General features: G+C 41.3%; 1 protein-coding gene across 5 annotated transcripts in view; it reads left to right on the top strand.

Annotated features, from left to right (window-relative positions):
* Positions 1-2830: 2830 nt before the first annotated feature.
* LOC119013759 (butyrophilin subfamily 2 member A2-like) overlaps positions 2831-25073 on the top strand; it is a 36498-nt gene continuing 14255 nt past the window's right edge. The window contains exons 1-6 of one of the 5 annotated variants that reach the window (XM_037088852.1): positions 7658-7841; positions 19335-19670; positions 19880-19915; positions 20057-20317; positions 20574-20675; positions 20877-21014. In XM_037088852.1, the coding sequence (XP_036944747.1) occupies positions 7781-7841; positions 19335-19670; positions 19880-19915; positions 20057-20317; positions 20574-20668 (789 nt within the window). In that variant the 5' untranslated portion in view covers positions 7658-7780 and the 3' untranslated portion in view covers positions 20669-20675; positions 20877-21014. Of the gene's footprint in view, positions 3057-7656; positions 7842-17521; positions 17972-19334; positions 19671-19879; positions 19916-20056; positions 20318-20573; positions 20676-20876; positions 21015-25073 lie in introns of those variants that run through there. The other 4 variants (XM_037088930.1, XM_037088710.1, XM_037088632.1 and 1 more) reach the window with 4 other exon arrangements.

The following is a 25073-nucleotide window of genomic DNA, read 5'->3' as shown; positions in this document are numbered from 1 at the left end:
TGTGTTAGTGTGTGTTAGTGTTGTGTGTCCCTGTGAGTCTCTCGTGTCTGAATGTTACTATACAGATAAACCTGTCTTGTCTAAAGTCACACAGCTCTTCTTCAACTACCCGTCATGCCTTGCGGAAGTGAATAAAATCATAATTTTGGGGATTTTTCAGCGTCTGACGTGAAAAATACAACAGAGTAGATTTAATGCAGCGTTCAGAACAAACTCGAAGACAAAGTTCCTGTTTGGACTGAACGATGAGAAGAAGACAGAGACTAACTCTTACACAGAACTGTGACGGTGTGTGCGGAGCTTTAACTCAGTTGTCCGCGTGGTTAGACATGCAGATGGAAGTGGCACAACCACATATAACATATCGTGAGAATGCCAACCACTTTAGTATGTGTTCGATCACTAGCTGCGAGCTTACAATCAATTAGAAAGTATTTCCGCCTTCAGTCTTTTCAGAATAAAGTTGTCCGCACTATCTTTTGTGAACTAGTTCTTATAAAATGTCCTTTTCGCTTCACTTGCTTTTCACAAAAAATGTCTTTGAAGTTTTCAGATAAAACGGTTTGTACTGTCATATATTCACACTGGAATTTGTACACTTATGTTCAATTCTGAGTACTTTTATTTTTTCCACCAGCACCACATCCGGTTTCTGTCGGTGTAACTATGCTTGTTCCTGCAGATTGTACAGTGCAGTATAATGAACTGTGAAGGTGTAACACTGATCACAGACTCATCATCTGTCTGCTGGACATCATCTCATCACTTGTTGGAGGACAGAAACTGGAATAACGCAGCGGATGATGTTTTTAGTGTTTGTGTGTGTTGGGACTTTTCCTGCAGTGATCTCAGGTGAGTGAGCTGAATTATTATCTGATCATCTTCAGGTGTCTCTTAATGACTCCTTGCTGTGGACAAGCTGGATTTGAAGTAGAGAGCATTAACATTAATGTTGTTGACTGTGGCACTGAGTCTTTATTTACACCTGATTCTAAAGCTGAGCAGAAAACACAATGTGACAACTTGTTCATGATGTTTGTCACAGACTGAAAACAGGACAAAGACCAGATATTTCATGTTTTCCATTCTCTACTTCATTCACTGTTACAAACACACTCCTCACAAGTAGTTCTGATGTGGAGACATGAGGACACAGATTTAGTCCAGCAGTTTATTACTTGCTTCAGTGGTTTCACTCAGAAAGAGTCAAGTGTGTCTGAGAAATGATCGATTATTCTGTTTATTTGTGGAACTGCTTCAGTTCAGTTGTGGGGCGATAAAAACTAGAATATCCACAAATCCTGATCTGATGTTGAACAGAGTTGATGCTCGTGTGGTTTGATTTTACATGTAAGTTAACAGAGAAAAAAGGGGCTAGTCTGCAGAGGAAAAGTGCACTAAGGGCGGAGCTACAACATGAGCGGAGTTCAGATCTGGTCCAGTTTCTCCTCCTGAGTCTCTGTCGGTGTTTCCAGCTTGTCGATATTCGCTGTTGTCTCTGTATTTATGGAGTTTTCAGCCCCTCTAACGACTGTTGTTGAAAAAGCGCCTCTCGACAAATGTGTGGACTTGTTCTGGTGTCACTGAGACTTGTGGAGACTCGGACTGAAAGCCCGTCTGGTTCTGGCTCCTCTCAGGAGCAGCGGGTGCTGCTGTGGACTCTCCCCGACCAGAAGCGCTCTCAGGCGGGCAACAAGTCCTCGCGCAGCCGGCAGAGCAGGAGATGTTCACCTCTCCGCCTCCAGACTAGAAATGAACCGCGCATGCGCGAGAAGCTATTTATGTATTTCATCCAGTGAATGAAATGCGCTTCCGTATAATACAAACTATACATTTGTTACTTCCAAAAATGAATCAACCAGCTGTTCTCAGAGGAAAATAAGGTCCCAGAATAGTGTTTGAAGCTAGAAAGGTGGCGGGGTCCGCCACATATAAACAAAGTAAAAGTCTCACCCAGTGATGTCAGAGTTGATTGTTCATCAGAGTGTGAGAGGAAACGTGAAGGAAATATATCAGCACTGCTGTGTGTCACGGTGCGTCTTAAATTAAAACCAAAAGAAATAAAGAAAGTCTCTTTTTCTATTAGCTTAATTTCCTGTTTCTTAACTTGTTTTAATGTTTTGTTTCGTGCCGTCTTCCTTCTTGTTTTTAACTGTATGTTACAGTGTGTTAATGTTGTGTTATTGTTGTGTTATTGTTGTGTTAGTGTTGTGTTAGTGTTGTGTGTCCCTGTGAGTCTCTCGTGTCTGAATGTTACTATACAGATAAACCTGTCTTGTCTAAAGTCACACAGCTCTTCTTCAACTACCCGTCATGCCTTGCGGAAGTGAATAAAATCATAATTTTGGGGATTTTTCAGCGTCTGACGTGAAAAATACAACAGAGTAGATTTAATGCAGCGATCAGAACAAACTCGAAGACAAAGTTCCTGTTTGGACTGAACGATGAGAAGAAGACAGAGATTAACTCTTACACCACAACTGTCAGAGTGTGGGCGGGACTTTAACTCAGTTGTCCGCGTGGTTAGAAGAACATGCAGACAGAAGTGGCACAACCGCATCTACCATATCGTGAGAATGCCAACCACTTTCATATGCGTGCAATCACCAGCTGCGAGCTTGCAGTCAGTCAGACAGAAGTTCTGCTTTCAGTCTTTTTAGAATAAAGTTGTCCGCACTATCTTTTGTGAACTAGTTCTTATAAAATGTCCTTTTCGCTTCACTTGCTTTTCACAAAAAATGTCTTTGGAGTTTTCAGATAAAACGGTTTGTACTGTCATATATTCACACTGGAATTTGTACACTTCTGTTCAATTCTGAGTACTTTTATTTTTTCCACCAGCACCACATCCGGTTTCTGTCGGTGTAACTATGCTTGTTACTGCAGATTGTACAGTGCAGTATAATGAACTGTGAAGGTGTAACACTGATCACAGACTCATCATCTGTCTGCTGGACATCATCTCATCACTTGTTGGAGGACAGAAACTGGAATAATGCAGCTGATGATGTTTTTAGTGTTTGTGTGTGTTGGGACTTTTCCTGCAGTGATCTCAGGTGAGTGAGCTGAATTATTATCTGATCATCTTCAGGTGTCTCTTAATGACTCCTTGCTGTGGACAAGCTGGATTTGAAGTAGAGAGAGCATTAACATTAATGTTGTTGACTGTGGCACTGAGTCTTTATTTACACCTGATTCTAAAGCTGAGCAGAAAACACAATGTGACAACTTGTTCATGATGTTTGTCACAGACTGAAAACAGGACAAAGACCAGATATTTCATGTTTTCCATTCTCTACTTCATTCACTGTTACAAACACACTCCTCACAAGTAGTTCTGATGTGGAGACATGAGGACACAGATTTAGTCCAGCAGTTTATTACTTGCTTCAGTGGTTTCACTCAGAAAGAGTCAAGTGTGTCTGAGAAATGATCAATTATTCTGTTTATTTGTGGAACTGCTTCAGTTCAGTTGTGGGGCGATAAAAACTAGAATATCCACAAATCCTGATCTGATGTTGAACAGAGTTGATGCTCGTGTAGTTTGATTCTACATGGAAGTTAACAGAGAAAAAAGGGGCTAGTCTGCAGAGGAAAAGTGCACTAAGGGCGGAGCTACAACATGAGCGGAGTTCAGATCTGGTCCAGTTTCTCCTCCTGAGTCTCTGTCGGTGTTTCCAGCTTGTCGATATTCGCTGTTGTCTCTGTATTTATGGAGTTTTCAGCCCCTCTAACGACTGTTGTTGAAAAAGCGCCTCTCGACAAATGTGTGGACTTGTTCTGGTGTCACTGAGACTTGTGGAGACTCGGACTGAAAGCCCGTCTGGTTCTGGCTCCTCTCAGGAGCAGCGGGTGCTGCTGTGGACTCTCCCCGACCAGAAGCGCTCTCAGGCGGGCAACAAGTCCTCGCGCAGCCGGCAGAGCAGGAGATGTTCACCTCTCCGCCTCCAGGCTGGAAATGAACCGCGCATGCGCGAGAAGCTATTTATGTATTTCATCCAGTGAATGAAATGCGCTTCCGTATAATACAAACTATACATTTGTTACTTCCAAAAATGAATCAACCAGCTGTTCTCAGAGGAAAATAAGGTCCCAGAATAGTGTTTGAAGCTAGAAAGGTGGCAGGGTCCGCCACATATAAACAAAGTAAAAGTCTCACCCAGTGATGTCAGAGTTGATTGTTCATCAGAGTGTGAGAGGAAACGTGAAGGAAATATATCAGCACTGCTGTGTCACGGTGCGTCTTAAATTAAAACCAAAAGAAATAAAGAAAGTCTCTTTTTCTATTAGCTTAATTTCCTGTTTCTTAACTTGTTTTAATGTTTTGTTTCGTGCCGTCTTCCTTCTTGTTTTTAACTGTATGTTACAGTGTGTTAATGTTGTGTTAGTGTTGTGTTAGTGTTGTGTGTCCCTGTGAGTCTCTCGTGTCTGAATGTTACTATACAGATAAACCTGTCTTGTCTAAAGTCACACAGCTCTTCTTCAACTACCCGTCATGCCTTGCGGAAGTGAATAAAATCATAATTTTGGGGATTTTTCAGCGTCTGACGTGAAAAATACAACAGAGTAGATTTAATGCAGCGATCAGAACAAACTCGAAGACAAAGTTCCTGTTTGGACTGAACGATGAGAAGAAGACAGAGATTAACTCTGACACCACAACTGTTCCAACGGACTAATTAACGGTACCTTACTGTTAATGTATATATTACCACCCAACCGCACCAATCGTATACATAACATATGTACATACTACAGTTCTGATGTACATACTCTCTTCCTCTTTTCTTATTATATTTATAAATATTTCTATTTTTATTGCATGCTCTTCTATATTTTCACTATTTTATTACCTTATGCACGGGGGTTGCAAAGACAATTTCATTGATTGACATGTGAATGTCCAATGATAATAAAAACTCTTGAATCTTGAATCTTGAGAGTGTGGGCGGGACTTTAACTGAGTTGTCCGCGTGGAGTTGTGCCACTTCTGTCTGTAACATGCAGACAGAAGTGGCACAACCGCATCTACCATATCGTGAGAATGCTGACCACTTTAGTGTGCGTGCAATCACCAGCTGCGAGCTTGCAGTCAGTCAGACAGAAGTTCTGCTTTCAGTCTCTTTAGAATAAAGTTGTCCGCACTATCTTTTGTGAACTAGTTCTTATAAAATGTCCTTTTCGCTTCACTTGCTTTTCACAAAAAATGTCTTTGAAGTTTTCAGATAAAACGGTTTGTACTGTCATATATTCACACTGGAATTTGTACACTTATGTTCAATTCTGAGTACTTTTATTTTTTCCACCAGCACCACATCCGGTTTCTTTCTTTCTTATTATCTGATCATCTTCAGGTGTCTCTTAATGACTCCTTGCTGTGGACAAGCTGGATTTGAAGTAGAGAGAGCATTAACATTAATGTTGTTGACTGTGGCACTGAGTCTTTATTTACACCTGATTCTAAAGCTGAGCAGAAAACACAATGTGACAACTTGTTCATGATGTTTGTCACAGACTGAAAACAGGACAAAGACCAGATATTTCATGTTTTCCATTCTCTACTTCATTCACTGTTACAAACACACTCCTCACAAGTAGTTCTGATGTGAAGACATGAGGACACAGATTTAGTCCAGCAGTTTATTACTTGCTTCAGTGGTTTCACTCAGAAAGAGTCAAGTGTGTCTGAGAAATGATCAATTATTCTGTTTATTTGTGGAACTGCTTCAGTTCAGTTGTGGGGCGATAAAAACTAGAATATCCACAAATCCTGATCTGATGTTGAACAGAGTTGATGCTCGTGTGGTTTGATTCTACATGGAAGTTAAATGTCAGCAGAGGAAAGGAGGGATAAACATGACGGAATTAAAAGTTGAACCAAGTCTCCCAGTAAAAGGCGGAGCTACAACATGAGCGGAGTTCAGATCTGGTCCAGTTTCTCCTCCTGAGTCTCTGTCGGTGTTTCCTGCTTGTCGATATTCGCTGTTGTCTCTGTATTTATGGAGTTTTCAGCCCCTCTAACGACTGTTGTTGAAAAAGCGCCTCTCGACAAATGTGTGGACTTGTTCTGGTGTCACTGAGACTTGTGGAGACTCGGACTGAAAGCCCGTCTGGTTCTGGCTCCTCTCAGGAGCAGCGGGTGCTGCTGTGGACTCTCCCCGACCAGAAGCGCTCTCAGGCGGGCAACAAGTCCTCGCGCAGCCGGCAGAGCAGGAGATGTTCACCTCTCCGCCTCCAGACTAGAAATGAACCGCGCATGCGCGAGAAGCTATTTATGTATTTCATCCAGTGAATGAAATGCGCTTCCGTATAATACAAACTATACATTTGTTACTTCCAAAAATGAATCAACAAGCTGTTCTCAGAGGAAAATAAGGTCCCAGAATAGTGTTTGAAGCTAGAAAGGTGGCAGGGTCCGCCACATATAAACAAAGTAAAAGTCTCACCCAGTGATGTCAGAGTTGATTGTTCATCAGAGTGTGAGAGGAAACGTGAAGGAAATATATCAGCACTGCTGTGTGTCACGGTGCGTCTTAAATTAAAACCAAAAGAAAGAAAGAAAGTGTCTTTTTCTATTAGCTTAATTTCCTGTTTCTTAACTTGTTTTAATGTTTTGTTTCGTGCCGTCTTCCCTCTTGTTTTTAACTGTATGTTACAGTGTGTTAATGTTGTGTTAGTGTTGTGTTAGTGTTGTGTTAGTGTTGTGTTAGTGTTGTGTGTCCCTGTGAGTCTCTCGTGTCTGAATGTTACTATACAGATAAACCTGTCTTGTCTAAAGTCACACAGCTCTTCTTCAACTACCCGTCATGCCTTGCGGAAGTGAATAAAATCATAATTTTGGGATTTTTCAGCGTCTGACGTGAAAAATACAACAGAGTAGATTTAATGCAGCGATCAGAACAAACTCGAAGACAAAGTTCCTGTTTGGACTGAACGATGAGAAGAAGACAGAGATTAACTCTGACACCACAACTGTTCCAACGGACTAATTAACGGTACCTTACTGTTAATGTATATATTACCACCCAACCGCACCAATCGTATACATAACATATGTACATACTACAGTTCTGATGTACATACTCTCTTCCTCTTTTCTTATTATATTTATAAATATTTCTATTTTTATTGCATGCTCTTCTATATTTTCACTATCTTATTACCTTATGCACGGGGGTTGCAAAGACAATTTCATTGATTGACATGTGAATGTCCAATGATAATAAAAACTCTTGAATCTTGAATCTTGAATCTTGAGAGTGTGGGCGGGACTTTAACTGAGTTGTCCGCGTGGAGTTGTGCCACTTCTGTCTGTAACATGCAGACAGAAGTGGCACAACCGCATCTACCATATCGTGAGAATGCTGACCACTTTAGTGTGCGTGCAATCACCAGCTGCGAGCTTGCAGTCAGTCAGACAGAAGTTCTGCTTTCAGTCTTTTTAGAATAAAGTTGTCCGCACTGTCTTTTGTGAACTAGTTCTTATAAAATGTCCTTTTCGCTTCACTTGCTTTTCACAAAAAATGTCTTTGGAGTTTTCAGATAAAACGGTTTGTACTGTCATATATTCACACTGGAATTTGTACACTTATGTTCAATTCTGAGTACTTTTATTTTTTCCACCAGCACCACATCCGGTTTCTGTCGGTGTAACTATGCTTGTTCCTGCAGATTGTACAGTGCAGTATAATGAACTGTGAAGGTGTAACACTGATCACAGACTCATCATCTGTCTGCTGGACATCATCTCATCACTTGTTGGAGGACAGAAACTGGAATAATGCAGCTGATCATGTTTTTAGTGTTTGTGTGTGTTGGGACTTTTCCTGCAGTGATCTCAGGTGAGTGAGCTGAATTATTATCTGATCATCTTCAGGTGTCTCTTCATGACTCCTTGCTGTGGACAAGCTGGATGTGAAGTAGAGAGAGCATTAACATTAATGTTGTTGACTGTGGCACTGAGTCTTTATTTACACCTGATTCTAAAGCTGAGCAGAAAACACAATGTGACAACTTGTTCATGATGTTTGTCACAGACTGAAAACAGGACAAAGACCAGATATTTCATGTTTTCCATTCTCTACTTCATTCACTGTTACAAACACACTCCTCACAAGTAGTTCTGATGTGGAGACATGAGGACACAGATTTAGTCCAGCAGTTTATTACTTGCTTCAGTGGTTTCACTCAGAAAGAGTCAAGTGTGTCTGAGAAATGATCAATTATTCTGTTTATTTGTGGAACTGCTTCAGTTCAGTTGTGCAGGAGAGTTTACTGATTGGTGCACTAAATAAAAATAAAAAACTTAACTTTACTAACGTAACTTTAAGAAGTGATTCAGATGAAACTGATCAAACTTCATGCAGACAGTGTTTCCTGCGTGTCCTAACGTGCGGAGCTTTTCCTTCACTTGTTGCTGACGAACCCGCTAACAGCAGCTAACTGGACCGGGTTTAAAGTGAACCCGGCCGCTGTTGGCTGCATACAAACTCCAGGACCGACTGGGCCCAACTTGAAGACCGGGAGTCCGGTATCGAGGTGATTAACGGAGTTCAGCTGCTGTTCCACGGTTAGCTTTGTGGTTTAGCTTGCAGCTAACGTTAACAGTCCTGTTAGCTGACTGCGCCCCGAGTTACCAGGAGACAAACCGGGTCAGAACACTAGCCTGGTTCTGTAGTGCCGGTCGCAAAACTGGCAGCCGTCGGTCTCGGATGCTGCGTTTGGTTCCGGTCGTGTTTGACCAGCCCGAAGACTTTGACGGCTGAGCTCCCCAGGGCTGCTGCTGCTGATCTGGTCCGACAGAGAAACTTACCGCTGGTAATAAGGAGACGGGCGTAACGTGATTGGCTACAAGCACAAGGCCCGCCCCTTTATCTTGAGTGACAGCTGCTGGAGCAAACCGGAGAGGCGCGTTTACGTTTGACAGACGTTTCAGTTCAGATGTACAAGTGCCTCTTTTCAGATTAAGAAGGAAAGAAAGACTCTTTACTCTCTTCGTGTTGTTGAGATGGTTGAAATGATGAAATTTTTTTTTTTTAATGATGAAAAGAGGAAAGTCAATAAATATGTTAATTTTTAAATTAACAACTCTAACAAGCACTTCTTTCATAAACTCTTATTTTGAAACTCAAACCGTTTCTTTGACGTAGAAAAATACATATTTTAGAACACTTGTACTTTTTAGAATTCCTCCATCTAAATGTGAAAACTGAAAATATCGTTGAAATTGTGCTACTATCACTTCAATATACAGTATAAAGACATTATGATGTTCTGTGTTCTATCTGGATCATGTTGAAGTTTAATTTAAAACTCATTCCATATACAGACTATAAACATCACACCATAACACACAAACCTACTGAACAGTCAATAAACATGGATTACTGAGTTTCAATGCTTAATGTTGATATGCATAAAGTGATAATGAAACATAAACTGACCTGAGATCATTTGACCAAATGATAAAATACTGAGAAATATTACAAGCTTCATCTTCATCATTAACACTGGAGAAGTTTACATGTCACACACTGAAGGACAGATTTCACACTAAAGAAACTCATATAAAATCATATGATGAGTTCTCCTTGTATTTGTAAAGGCTGTAGTAGAAAAAATATCTGTAACAGGTTTCAGTATCAAACCAACATCTCTGTGTCTCAGTGATGGATCAGGACTTTGTGGAGAGAGACAGCAGCTCTTTCTCCTTAAACAAAAAGAGTAATTTCCTTAATGCCAATAGAATAATTTAGCTCGATGTTAAAAAGGCTCTGATGCAGCATGCAGCCTGCAAATTATCAAATAACTCTGTCACTGTGATGATTGTTTCCACAGGAGAGCTTCGTGTCTCCTGTCAGAACCGGATCCTGATTGACAGCCTCGTTCTACAGTGTCAAGTTGATCCGCGGGTCGACTTGTCTGATAAACCGCTGGATGTAACGAGACCGGACCTCGAACATCAGGACAAATATATCGTCCACGCATATCGACACCAACAGGACTTCCTTACTGATCAGATGGATCAGTACAAAGGCAGGACGACTCTCAACCATGAAGACCTGAAGAACGGAACCATCACTCTCCGGATCTCCTCAGTGGGCCCGTCTGACAGCGGACAGTACAGAATCTTTGTCCCGGGGCTGTTTGTCCATTATATCACTGTTGGTAAGCAGGCTGAGTTTAATACTGTACAGATCCATTTATAAAATGTATAAAACAAAACTGTAGATTTTTCTTTTCTTCCATTTGAAACATTAACAGAACACCAGAACTCAACAAAGACGGATAATTCCAGCACAGCTGCTCCTCCAGTGACAGACGTGACCGAGCCAGACAATCCTGGTATTTATCTTGAACTGGTTCTCAGAACTGTTGAACTCTCCATCCTACAAGAGCTTTTAATGTTCAGGATCATCTGACTGTGTGGGTTCTTCTTCTGTAGTTTAAAACAAATGGAGCCTCACTAACATGCAGTGTTGTTCCTGATTTAGAGTCCAGTCATCCAGCTGAGTTGACTCCACTAACACCTGCTGACATTTACCTTCAGTCTCTAATGAGAGCAGATAAAATCAACATTCACTGTGTTGAAGCCACATCTGGTGCCACAATGAGCAGCAGCACATGTGGAGTTAATGTGTGTTAACTGTTCATTGTGATGCTGAAACGAAACATCACTGATGTAAACGACTCAAACCTCCTTCTCACCTGTCTGATTCTTTCAGGTGCTGGAAACACGACTGACGGGAACGTTGGTGTTGGCATCGGTGTTGGTGTTGTTGTTGCTGTTGTTGTTATTGTTGTCGTCGTCGTCCTGGTGAAACTTGGAAAGATCAGTAAGTTACAAACTTTTTCTTTGCAGCATTTTATCAGTGGTGGAAAGTTACTTAGTTAAAGGTCCAGTGTGCAGGATTTAGGAGAATCTATTGGCATAAATGTGATATAATATTCATAATTATGTTTTCATGAGTCTAAAATCACCTGAAAGTTGAAGTTGTATAAATGTAGAGTTTCACAAACTGTTTCCATGTTCTCACAGATTTGTAAGAAGAAGCTGAGTGGACCGACGGGACCAGAAGCAGGACTCTAACGATCTTGAAATGGAACCCTGACGACTCCAGAGACCAACAACTCACACAGCACTGCACAAAATGGACTGATGACGTTCACAACAGTCTCAGAGCTTGAAGACATGTGTTGATGAACTGGAACCGTTTAAAGCTGCAGTCTGTAACGATTGCTTTGTTATATTTGCTAAAGGTGTCATTATGATGTGACAGTAGAATAAGAAACAGGTCAGCTGTGTAAAAATGTGGAAATGATGTTGTGATAGTTTTGTGGCTCCTGACCGACAGGTGAAGACGCGCTGCTCTACCTGCTGATGTTACTCTGTGACGGTGACGTGTTCCCTTTGTAGTGGAAAATATAAACAGGGTCATGATCTTGTATATAAACTGATTTGAGAATACACCTTGCAGTTCTGTGTTAACAGGGAATTTGAGCCTGATGAAAGACCAAGGTTTGATGCTCCCTTTATAATAAAGGCTGGAGTGGGGGAGCAGCAGGTGCAGCTACACTCAAGGCCACAGATGGGAGCCTGGGTGAGACACTTTGTAGGCCTTAAGGAAGTCAGACAAAAACGAGAATAGTAAGATGACAGTCTCGCGTGATCATGACGAGGGGGGTGGTCCAGGAGGGCGCTGGTGACCTTGACCTCGAGTATAAAAGAGGGTGATCGGGGGAGATTTCCCAGTTGCCCCGGGGTACCTCATGGATTTATAACTTTTCTCTTGGAATAAACACCTTTTTGGACTGAAGACTTGCTGCCTCGCCTCTGATTTGGACTTAGTCTCTGAGCCGTTTCTCCTCAGATTTGGACTTTAACTTTTGAGCGGAGTCACAGAGTCTGATAGTGGAATAATTGGACGGATAAGGAAGGTAGTCTCCCACTACACCTTTACTGTCCAAAGTCTTAAAGTGTATCATATTGAATTAACTCAAGAATCAAAAGTGAAGCAAGTCAATGATTTATTTCTACATGTATGTATGAAGCGTAAACTTTCAGCCAGTTATCAGGCTGATGATCTGATCAACAGAATCAGTGTTTTATTATTCTGTCTGCAGATGAAATAAATATATTTGAAATGCTGCTTCAGCTCTGATTGTATAAAAGGCAGCAGAAAGTAGAAAATGGAAATACTCCATACAAGTAGTACAAGTACCTCAAAATGTACTTGGTTACGTTCCATCACTGGGCTGTAATTACAATCAACAGTCCTGCATTCAGGATGGTACTGCAGTAACTTTCTAGAGGGACAAATACACATTTAAACTGTTATAATGACAGAAAAACACTTTATTCATTCATCAGTTTTATACTGAAACATTCAACATAGAGCAACAAGTCATATGCAGATAAATACAATAAATTTGACATCATTGACAAAAGTGACAACACATTTTTAAAAAAGAAAATATAAAACTTGACATTAATCTGATCTCCAGTCAGAAGAAGATAAAGTGCGACAGTAAACAGACTCAACAAGAAGGGAAAATAAAAACAGTGGTGAAGTTTCTGGATGCTGATGTTCAGCTGACAGACGCTGGATGATGCTGATAAAAAGCTTCATGGTGCTTTTTGTACGTGGCCTCAAATTTGTTGGGCGTGATTACATGGGATTCACAATCTAAGCAACTGCGACTAATCATTTCATGAGGCTTTTTAGGGCCAAACCACATCATTAGAAATGTCATTTACGTTAATATCATGCAAACCACATGAACCACAAATTACATGAAGTCACACTTCCCCTCTCACAGTTCTGGTGTCAGATTGATGATGATTCTCATCGTTCAGTCCAAACAGGAACTTTGTCTTCGAGTTTGTTCTGATCGCTGCATTAAATCTACTCTGTTGTATTTTTCACGTCAGACGCTTAAAAAAATCCCAAAGATTATGATTTTATTCCCTTCCGCAAGGCATGACGGGTAGTTGAAGAAGAGCCGTCACTTAATCCAGCAACGAACTGCTTTGTTAGAAGAAATGATGCTTGTGAATCCTGCGTGTTGTGTAATGCTGCACTGCAACTGTTCTACATCTATTTTATCAACACATTTATGTTTAAAAGTATTTGGACATTTTGCCAGTTACAAGCTGCTGAATAAATGACAAAATGTCCAGTTCGGTTAAAAACATTTCTACAGTTTCACACTACAGGAGGCAGAACTCTGCACTGAACAGAAACAGAGCTGCTCTTCTTATTTTCACACAGCGACACATTACAGCTTCCTCCAGAAGCTCCAGTTACTCTGCAGGGCTGGATGTCTTTGCAAGTACAGACCGAGACATAAGTCCAGTCCACCTCCTCTTGGTTCCGAGTGTTGTCCTGCTGTATACAGGACCATGGTGTGTTCGGTGGGCTCAGCCCAGTAACACCACTAGGTGTCAGCACTGTCTCACCAGCTGGCTTGTGAAACAACTACAGACCAACAATATTCCAGCTCCATATCGCCAGGATAACCCTAACCCTAGGAAGACGAGGAAGATTCAGCACACGTAGAGGCTGAATTAGCTCCTGAGAGGTCAAGAGGTCGAAATCCCGGAACCAGACCTGCCGTCATGGATGACGTCAAGCTGAATCCACCACCGTGCAGCTGACTGGTAACCTCGCAGATAACTGAAAACGGTTTAAACAAAGATTTAAAATCTACTTGGCAGCAAGTGGAAAAATTGAAAGCGTCCATCTTTTTGCACATTATTGGAGAAGATGCTCTGGACATATATAATAGCTTTCAGTTAGATGAAGCTTCCCTAACGTTGACAACACTCATGACCAAGTTTGAAGAATACTTCAGTTTAGTTAGTTTTTTACCCATGACCAGAAACAAGGCGTACCTTTTGATCAGTACTTAGCGGAGCTCCACACACTGAGCACAACATGTGAGTTTGGGCCTCTGAAAGCTTCTCTGGTCAGAGACAGACTGCTCCGTGAGTCAGGACTGACACCAGAGAGATGTGTCACCATGTGTGGAGCAGCACAGACAACACGAGCTGTGCAGAGGTGAAACAGCGGTGCATGTTGTGAGAAAGGAACAGAAAAGAAAGTCGTTTAACAAAACAAAAAGGTGCAGATGACAAAGCAGAGTTCAAGTGCGGTAAATGTGGCAACAGTCACAAACCCAAGTCGTGTCCAGCGTTCGGCAAGTCGTGTAATAACTGTGGAAAAAACAATCGCTTCTCCAAATGCTGCAAAGCGACGCAAACAAAAAAGAAAGTCCATGCAGTGGAAGAAGAGGATGACGATATGACAATAATATCATCATGTTTTGAATTGTTTACGTTCTTGTATTGGTCATTTAATGATGTCATGTTATTTTATAAAGGTCGTCTGCTGCTGCTCAGAGTCTCACACAGAGTCTGTGGAAGAAGCAGAAGTGCACAAACCCCCCGATTCCTGAATATATTTCAAAATAATGCATCAATGAATAATATGTCATCTTTATATGCATTACACTCATTTAACTTAACGTCGTTAGAAAACACTTTTGTATGTTGAGGGAATAGCCAAGGTTTAAGCTGATGGAACCAACTTGTTATTCAAAAAGAGAGAAAAAAAACCCTCATGATTAAAAATAATTGCAAATATAAGGTAAAATAGAACCCAAACATCGTCAACCTGCTCTACATCTGTACTGGAATTCTGAGTTTCCTGAATGCATTTGAAAATAATGCATCAGTGAATAAAATTTCATCTTTATATCCACGACACATATCAAATTTATAAGACAGAACACTTGGGTAACATTTGAAGAATAACATATTGACACGTTTAATTATGCAAATCCAACATTTATTTTAAGAATAACCAGCGTGATGCATGATTTGGTTGTGACTTGTTCCTCTTGAGCCTTTGAGTAGGATGAAGTCAATCACATCGCAAATCCCTTCCACATAAAACACTGTTCAGTCATAATAATATTGTGAATAAAAGCCCATATTATCACATTTATTTTTCAGGGTTTGGTTAAATAGTGAAATATATTACTAATTGAGGTGAACTGGTTTAGTCTCAACTCTTTGACGGGTGACGGTGTTGGGAGGGGTCACGTGTTGATTCCTGAGCGTCAGATAAACAAATGGATAAGAAGAGGACACAGCCGTCAGGCGCCCAGTTCAGGAGAAAGAGAAAAGAAGAGAAGAAACGAGCAGAAGATGAAGGTGTGGAGCCATGTCGTCTAACTCGCATGTTTGCTGGTACAATAGTAGATGACGACAGCATCTGTTTTCAGTCCAGCTGACCAGCAAACATGATATCTAATTCATTTCACCCTAATAATGCAACACAACATGACCAGCTCACATGTTGTTTGTTAAACATCCTGTCAGGTCCTGAGCTGCTCAGTAAAGCGAATCATCAATACGCTAATCCAAAAGACGTATATTGCACTATTTTATATTTTGTGATGCAGTTTTCTGAGTCATTTGCAGTGTGTTGTGTATATCATTTTCCATCAACCAGTGAGGTTGTGTTATCTATTTTTTTTTCCTGTTCTAAAAGTTGGATAAATTACTCTTAATAACAGGTTTATTTTATTGTGCTATTCCTGCATTGATGTTGTATTTTAATGCAAATGCAGCAGCGCTTCTGAAATGTTTGCCACCAGCCAGGACGAGGAGCCGTCTGCCTCCTCAGCCACACACGTCTCCACACACACTGTCTGATGCTGAGGATGAACCCATTTACCTCTTTGTCCCCAGCAACACTCTTCAGGTGAGTTTGTGTGCACGTATGTCTGTGAGTGTGTGTGTGTGTGTGTGTGTGTGTGTGTGTGTGTGTGTGTGTGTGTGCGCGTCCCTGCAAAGCATTTTGCAGACAGCTGTAATGTTATTATTACTGGGTTTGTGTGATTTCCACCACTATGAATGCTGTGAATAATGTGTGTACACTAACGCTCTTGTGCTCTCCATTAGAAACGTCTGGACTTTGTATTCCTTGAACTGACAGTGACGGAACAAGTCGCCACCATCAATACAAAATATAACCAGAAGTTGGTTGGTATTTATTTTGTATTTCTTCTTCAAAGTTTAGTAAAATTATTACACTGTCTTAAGTGTGTTATTGTAATTGTGTGATGAAGGATTTCTGCAATTATTCTTTATTTATATTTCATTTTATTGTACTAGTTCTTTTGATTGTTGGTACTTATTGTTTATGATTGTGTATCTATCTTTCTATCTTCATATAACTCTAATGAATAAGTTATTTTGAAGGTTTTTTTCTGTGTGGGGAGGGGGCAGGGCTTCATGCTGGTTTGTATATTAGGGAATGCTGTTGTGTTATTCTGGATGAGAACTCGATACCGGACTCCCGGTGTTCTGGAGACTTTCTGCTTCCCCTCTGCTTCATACTGTATTAGAGGCAAATATTGAACTGTTACTCCACTACATTTATCTGATAAGTTCACTTACTGTCTTTACTGATGCAGCTGAATCAGAGCTGAAGTGGCACATTTGAAAATATATTCTACCTGCAGTCAGATGAACAAAAACGGCTCCTGTGGATTTATAATGACCGAGTCACATTCAGGAGGACAGAGACTGAAACACATAAACATACAGCTAATGATTTATCTGTCAAACACGAGCCTGATGTCACAAATAACTGAGCCAACATACCAAACAAAGTGCCGATAATTCATCAGCCTGTTTACAAGTCGCATCATCTCCATCAGTAATAACGGACCCTGTCTGGCTCCGCTGCGGGAGAGGGACGCTGTTCTCCGGGGGGAAGTTCACCGAAGCCTCGGTCAGGAGGGCTGAGCGCCCGGTGACGTTTCCTCATTAAATGTGCTGATTTAATTTTCTATATCAGCTGTCAGAGACAGTAACTGCAACCACACGACAGCTGAAGGCGACAAAGACATTGTGAGTTCAAGTTTTCACTTGTAATAACCGCCAGTGAACAGCGGGAGCTGCGTGGCTCTCTGCCGGGCACAGACGCTGTTTTTCGGACGGACGTGTGACGAAGAGTCGGTGGTACAGACCGGACGACAGACGCTTTTCCTCCACCTCAAACAATGGAAGGAAAAAAGTAAAGTAATGTTTAATGTTCTTTCTTGTTTTTAACTGTATGTTAGTGTGTGTTAGTGTTGTGTTAGTGTTGTGTGTCCCTGTGAGTCTCTCGTGTCTGAATGTTACTATACAGATAAACCTGTCTTGTCTAAAGTCACACGGCTTCTTCAACTACCCGTCATGCCTTGCGGAAGTGAATAAAATCATAATCTTTGGGATTTTTCAGCGTCTGACGTGAAAAATACAACAGAGTAGATTTAATGCAGCGATCAGAACAAACTCGAAGACAAAGTTCCTGTTTGGACTGAACGATGAGAAGAAGACAGAGATTAACTCTGACACCGGAACTGTGACGGTGTGGGCGGGACTTATAGAAGTTGTTTGAGTATTGTTGCCATGAGAGCGTTCTGAAAATTGAACCGCCAAAAGTCGCACGGCATTTACACCCACGCACGCTTCTCACACCCACGGACACCCAAACAAAACAAATCGCAGCACCGCTGAATCACTTTGAAGCTAAACATTTTCCGAGGAAAGTTTCTCAAAATTTACATAACATGACGGCGCTTGTAAAGCCACCAACAGCTTCACTAACTGCTCACAGAATTAAATAACTCTCAACATGTCAGATGAAACGGGTTCTACAGAAGTTGTACAGTTCTGTCAAATTATTAGTATTTTATTTTTTCACCAACAGGACATCCGGTTAGTGTTGTCTAACTTTACTGCAGACTATACATAGTGTGATACAGTGAATTGTAGTGTGAGGGTGATCACAGCCTCATCATCTGTCTGCTGGACATCATCTCATCACTTGTTGGAGGACAGAAACTGGAATAACGCAGCGGATCATGTTTTTAGTGTTTGTGTGTGTTGGGACTTTTCCTGCTGTGATCTCAGGTGAGTGAGCTGAATTATTATCTGATCATCTTCAGGTGTCTCTTAATGACTCCTTGCTGTGGACAAGCTGGATTTGAAGTAGAGAGAGCATTAACATTAATGTTGTTGACTGTGGCACTGAGTCTTTATTTACACCTGATTCTAAAGCTGAGCAGAAAACACAATGTGACAACTTGCAGTTTATTACTTGCTTCAGTGATTTCACTCAGAAAGAGTCAAGTGTGTCTGAGAAATGATCATTTATTCTGTTTATTTGTGGAACTGCTTCAGTTCAGTTGTTGGGCGATAAAAACTAGAATATCCACAAATCCTGATCTGATGTTGAACAGAGTTGATGCTCGTGTGGTTTGATTTTACATGAAAGTTAACAGAGAGAAGAAACACTCAACAACATGTCATGGAGCTCAACATGTCACTTTACTTCACTTTGCGACAGTTTCTCCTCCTGAGTCTCTGTCGGTGTTTCCAGCTTGTCGATATTCGCTGTTGTCTCTGTATTTATGGAGTTTTCAGCTCCTCTAACGACTGTTGTTGAAAAAGCGCCTCTCGACAAATGTGTGGACTTGTTCTGGTGTCACTGAGACTTGTGGAGACTCGGACTGAAAGCCCGTCTGGTTCTGGCTCCTCTCAGGAGCAGCGGGTGCTGCTGTGGACTCTCCCCGACCAGAAGCGCTCTCAGGCGGGCAACAAGTCCTCGCGCAGCCGGCAGAGCAGGAGATGTTCACCTCTCCGCCTCCAGACTAGAAATGAACCGCGCATGCGTGGTGACGTCATGTAGCGTACCTGCCTTTGCCTCCTACAGACTCTAGATCAGCTGATCGAGACTTTCTTACTGATGAGCTGTTGACAGGCTGACCTCTCTACAGAGAATATCACAGCTTCTAACAGTCCAATAACATATTTATTTACATTTAAAACATATTTTTGGTGATCCAGTAAATATAACAGATGTTTGTTTTTGTCATAAATTGATTTTCTGAGCAGTGGTGTTTCATGTTTTGGTTGTAAGAAGTCAATGGAAATGAAGCTTGTGCTGCTTTTATAATCATTACGTGAAGTTTAATAATTGATTAATAACCACATTTGAGGAACAGCTACTATAAATAAGTATATATTGACCCATATATAGATATTGGAGTTTTCCACTCACTAATATTGGTATCGGCCCAGAAACCTACAGATGTGTGCGGCTCTATTGATCAGAGCTCTGCAGATACACAGTGTGAAATAGCAGCAGCTCTGCTGCCAACATGTGTTTAAACTGGTGTTTGACAGTAACTGAGGTGACGTCTTAATGATCCTCTGCTTTAACCTGCAGCTCTCTATGAAACAATCGTTAAATACTGTGTGCTTTGTCTCTCAGGTCCAGGTGTCGAAGTGGTGGTGGAAGAAGACAGTGATGCAGTTTTACCCTGTTCCCTCAGCACCGAGGAGAGCAGCACAGCACAGGTCTTTGACTGGAGGAAAGATGAGAGTCAGAAGGAGGTGTTCTTTTATGATTCAGGCATTCATTACAATAACGGCCGCATAGGTCAAGATGAGCAGTTCAGAGGTCGAGTCTCTCATTATGAAGACCAGCTGATGAACGGTAACGCCTCCATAAAGATCCACAACACGAAGGTGGCTGACAGCGGGATCTACCGCTGCATTTTCCCAAAACTGGACCCGATACAAACCTTCTACGTTGAGCTTGTTGTTGGTGAGTGTTTTCATTAAACAGTTGATGTGCTGCATGACAGGCAGGCTTGGAGAGTCAGAGAGCACAGAGAACATGTTATTAGGACACAAATAAAGGGAACTGTATTCTGATATCAGATATTAAGACAATAATCCATTAATAATGTGCAGCAGCTTCATAATCTCACCCATGAACTGTACAAAACAATAATGGTCTTATTGATCTTGCAGAACGGCTCCTGAGAGATCGATCAGGAGAAATCCCAGGTGAGTGATGATGTCGCTGATCTCTGCACCTGTCAGGTGTGCATGATGACATCACTGCTGCCTTAATATCCTTAATGTCTCTCAGTCCAGTGATAAATGCTGTGCTGCCTTAATAAGCTGTTGTTCATATGATGTTCACAGGTGCATCAAAGCCCTCCATCACAGTACTTGATGCCACAAAGGACTGGTCGCTGCTGCAGTGTGAAGTTCACGGAGCTTCTCCAGAACCTAAAGTCCAGTTGCAGGACGGCTCTGGAAACATCCTTCCTGCTGAGGAGAGAAGAGGCCGTTACTACGTTACCCTCAACATCACTGTGACCAAGACTGACCGCTACCTCTGTGTGCTCACTCAGGAGGAAATCAGCCATCAGAGTCGTGCTGAGACCTTCGTGTTCATCAGTGGTCAGATTTCTGTCTTCATGTTTTACTCACAACATCATTTTAATTGTTCCTGTGTTATTAGTTTAAGATATTTAAGGCAGCTTTAAATGTTGTTCTGTGTTCAGTGTGATGTACATGATAATCAGTAACACTGATTATCTGAGCTGCAGCAGCACATGTGGAGTTAATGTGTGTTAACTGTTCATTGTGATGCTGAAACGAAACATCACTGATGTAAACGACTCAAACCTCCTTCTCACCTGTCTGATTCTTTCAGGTGCTGGAAACAGGACTGACAGGAACGTTGCTGTTGCTGCTGTTGTTGCTGCTGTTGTTGTTGTTGCTGTCGTCGTCGTCCTGCTGAAACTCTGACAGATCAGTAAGTTACAAACTTTTTCTTTGCAGCATTTTATCATTGGTGGAAAGTAACTTAGTTAAAGGTCCAGTGTGCAGGATTTAGAAAAATCTATTGGCATAAATGTGATATAATATTCATAATTATGTTTTCATGAGTCTAAAATCACCTGAAAGTTGAAGTTGTATAAATGTAGAGTTTGACAAACTGTTTCCATGTTCTCAGAGAAGAAGAAGAAGCTGAGTGGACCGACGGGACCAGAAGCAGAGCAGAACTCTAACGGTCTTGAAATGGAACCCTGATGACTCCAGAGACCAACAACTCACACAGCACTGCACAAAATGGACTGATGACGCTCACAACAGTCTCAGAGCTTGAAGACATGTGTTGATGAACTGGAACCTTTTTCTCTCTCCTCCTTCTCACTTCACACCTCTGGGTCCTCCACAGCGACGACTCTCTGCCTCGTCCACAAACAACAACAGAACCGGCCCAAAGCAGCCGGTCCAGACTCTGTCTCTCCATCCACCCTGAAGCTGACCGGCTGTCTCCAGTGTTCACGGACATCTTCGGCACCTCACTGGAGACATGTCATGTGCCGGCCTGCTTCAAAGTCTCCACCATCATCCCCGTCCCCAAACAGCCAAGAACCACAGGACTGAAGGACAGCAGACCCGTCGTCCTGTCCTCTGTGGTCATGAAGTCATTCGAGCACCTTGTGCTGCCACTGCTGAGGACGAGAGCCGACTGCAGCGTATCAGACATTCAGCTTCTCAGCAGAGCATCTGATACGCTGCAGTCTGCTCTCGTCCTCAGGTCCCTGCAGGACCTGCACAGCTCCAGGGCTCTGAGGCCTGCAGGCAGGATCGTGGCCGACCCGTCCCATCCCGGTCACAGACTGACTGACACTCTCCCCTCTGGCAGGAGGCTGCAGTCCATCAGAACCAGAACCTCCCGCCTCATGAACAGTTTCTTCAACAAGTCCTCTGACTCTGACTCTGACTCTGACTCTGACTCTGGTCCATCACGGCCTTTGAATCTCTGCATTACAATGATGTAGAATTTGGACATTTTTTATAGAATTTTTAAACAATCTTTTCTATTTTCTATCTATTTTGTCATTCCTGTACAGCTCTTCTGTCTTTATTTATCAGTCATCCCAAACTTTTGTCTCTGTTGCTTTATATTGTGTGTGTGTTTGTGTGTGTGTGTGTGTGTGTTTGTATATAATATATTAGAGTCACTGTTTGTTTGTTGTCTTCAGTCTTCAGCACCTTATTCATCAAGACAGATTCCTCGTTGGTGTAAAATCCTTCTTGGTAATGAATCTGTTTCTGATTCTGATCCACTGACACTTTCTCAGGAACTCTTAGCAGCTTTTGCCTTGTTCTGATCCGATCAGCAGCTGCTGTGTCCTGCACATCACAGCTCTCATCAGTACCGAGGCTGTTCAGCTCCAGAGTTCCTGTGACGCCCTGAACCTGCCTTGTAAGCGTTTGTCTTGAGAGGGACAGATTTGAAAAGACTGTCTCTGGCAGTGTGTTGTCCTCCGGTCTATCAGAAACTCCTCAACAGAAAACAGCTTCTTCTGACATTTACAGCTCATATATCATGTTTTTATGTCAGAACTTTGTGTCCTGAAGCTTCATTTAAAAAATCTTCGCTGCTTTTCAAAATGATGTCAGTTTTAAGGATTTCTCAGATTCTGCATCTTTTTATTAATGACTAAATTAAATCTATAATTATAGAAGAAGTTAAACAGACTGTAGGAAAAGCTAAATGAAAGAGTGGATCTGGAATAGAAGATATTAAAACCTCAGTGCTTGGCAGATACACATTAATCATCAACTCTCATCAGAACTACATGTTGGAGGAAATTCCACTTCTGCATGTTTTGTAGGTTTCCAAAAGTCTTTTGATGTGCAGGTGGATTGTAGAAATCCAGGCCTTGTTTTAGTTCCTTCCACCGAGGACGGTTTGATGTCACCTGCGTCTGATTGTGTTCATTTCTCAGGGAATAATGTGGATCATGATGAAAACACATCAGGTGTGTTCAGGCAGCTGGTACCTGTGAGGGAAGATGTTCTGGTTTGTAATCATTGATGCTCTGAACGTTTGATTGTTCTCAGGTTTCTTCCTTGTTTCTTTATCAAATGTAAATGCTGCACTTTGTTCCTGCTTGTATGAATTCATGGTGTCTTGATGTAATTACTGTTTGAAATGTTACTGATATGAAAGAGTCTTCAAAGACAAAGTACTGAATTTATCATATTTTCAATTCAGTTGGTTTAAACTAAAAACATAAAAGAAGATATAAAGATAATTTTGTGTTTATTTCATGAATACAAGTTAAAGACATCAACAATCAAATTGTTTCTGGTTTAATTAAACCATCATTGATCTCCAACTTAAAGATTGATCTGCTGAACTGTGTATCAGACTCAACATGAAGCCTGTCAGCGCTCGTTACTCGCTTTAATAAACTGAACTAGAAAAATGTGCATTTCCTGCGAAAATACAGTGTGAATGCTGAAGGCCGAAGGGAAATCTGCTGAATGCACTTCTGAAAAGATGAAAAAGCTGAAAAGCTGGAAAAGTTGAAAAGTTAAAGGCAGAAAGAGCTTAAAAAGTTGAACCTATTGATAGCTGAACAGTTTCTGTAGCGGAACATGAAGCAGAATGTGTAAAAAAAAAAAAGCTGCAAAGGCACAAAGATGAATATTTTTAAAAGATGAAAAGGCAGAAAAGCTGAGGACGGCGGAAAGAGTTTAAAAAGTTGAACATTTTCATATCTGAACATGAAGCAGAATGGTTGAAGGAGTTGAAAAGGCAGAAAGATGAATATCTGAAAAAGCTAAAAAGCTGTAGAATAAGAGACCTGAAAGAGTTTAAAAAGGTGAGAAAAGACTGAAAAGGCAAACAAGTTGCAGAGTAAGAGGGGAAAAAGAGCATAAATAGGTGAGAAAAGACTTAAAAGGTATAATGTTAAAGACAGAAAGAGCTTAAAATGGCTGCATCGTCTATGTAAAGTCCAGCTGAAGAGAGAATTCTCTCTCCAGTGTTCCAGCTGCTCTCACTCACTCTAGCTGACGCAATACACACCCATTATAAAGTCAGAAGACGGGCTAAAAGTTCTTCAAACTAAAACTGTGATTAGTCCAAAATCGTCCAATATCTTTAAAAACTGAATAGAGGCCCAGTAGTTCAAGGTTTTGTGCCACTTTTAAAGTTGGAATGGTGTCTCTAGCTCAAAGCATGAGGGAGAAGAAAAGGCTGAAAGCCGAGGATTTTTGAAGAGGATTTGAAGCTTTTCCCATTTGCGGCAATGTTACATTTTTTCATAAAAAGCTGAATTTATGAAAAAGTTGAAAAGCTGAAAAGCAGAAGGCTGAAAGAGCTTAAAAAGCTGAACGTTTTAATAGCTGAATGGTTTCAATAGCTGAACATATGCTGACGTTGTAGCTGAATGAATTTTGAAAAAATCCCCATAAGGATGAATGGGCAAAATTTTGCATGAAAAGCTTAATATTTCAAAAAGTATAAAAGATAGAAAAAAGAAAAATAGAAGCAGTAATGTCCTTAAAAAGCTGCACATTTTGATTGGTTGAATGGTTTCTGTAGCACAAAAACTGTAGGAGAAGAAGCATGTCAAAAAACGTACGGAATCATGAAAAACTTTAATAAATTCCAGAAGAACAATAGTGTGAATGTCTTCAGCATTCACACTAATTAAGCCTAAAGGTTGAGACTGTGGTTGATGATCATTTGCTGTTCATCCTCATTAAGTGACTTCACACTGGACCGTTTGGTTGCCGCTGCAGGAAGGAAACACTCAGATCTGACCAACACAGCACAAACACACGTCTCCACCATTAAAGTCCTGCATTCAAACGAACTAAAGTCAAATACACACGTTTTATTTCTCATCCACCTCATTGGTCGACTCAGCCCAGCCCTCACCCTCCCTCCCTGTAACATTCAGGTATTTCAGTGTACTTGGAGCTCCTCTCTGCTGGATTATCATCGTATTTGTTACCTTTACTGTCCAACAAATGTTGCTTGGGCAGAAATAAAACATTGAGGGGACCCAAAACTGACTCACATGCAGAAATCCACCACTAGGTGGAAACCTGGAGCAAACTCACACAGCTGGTGGTGGGTGCTGTTACACTGCTGCCTCTCCTTACACACCTAAATACAACTAACACACATTTACATAAAAAGATTTGTTGTTGTTGTTGTTCCCTAAATCTCTCCGCTAGTTGTCATCATTGTGATAACATTGTGTTAATGTCACCAAAATTAACCTGGAGAAATACATAATCTTCTTTAATGGAGAAAACAATCGGTTGCCATGCATTTCTTTTACATTTTAATTTCACAAGCTTAGTTTTATCAGGAAGCCATGAGGACAAAGAGCCT

The sequence above is a fragment of the Acanthopagrus latus genome, chromosome 1 (genome assembly GCF_904848185.1).
Source record: "Acanthopagrus latus isolate v.2019 chromosome 1, fAcaLat1.1, whole genome shotgun sequence".
In the NCBI taxonomy this organism is placed as follows: Eukaryota; Metazoa; Chordata; class Actinopteri; order Spariformes; family Sparidae; genus Acanthopagrus; species Acanthopagrus latus.
The sequence above is the reverse complement of the archived record's forward strand: the minus strand, read 5'-3'. Positions and strand labels throughout refer to the sequence as shown.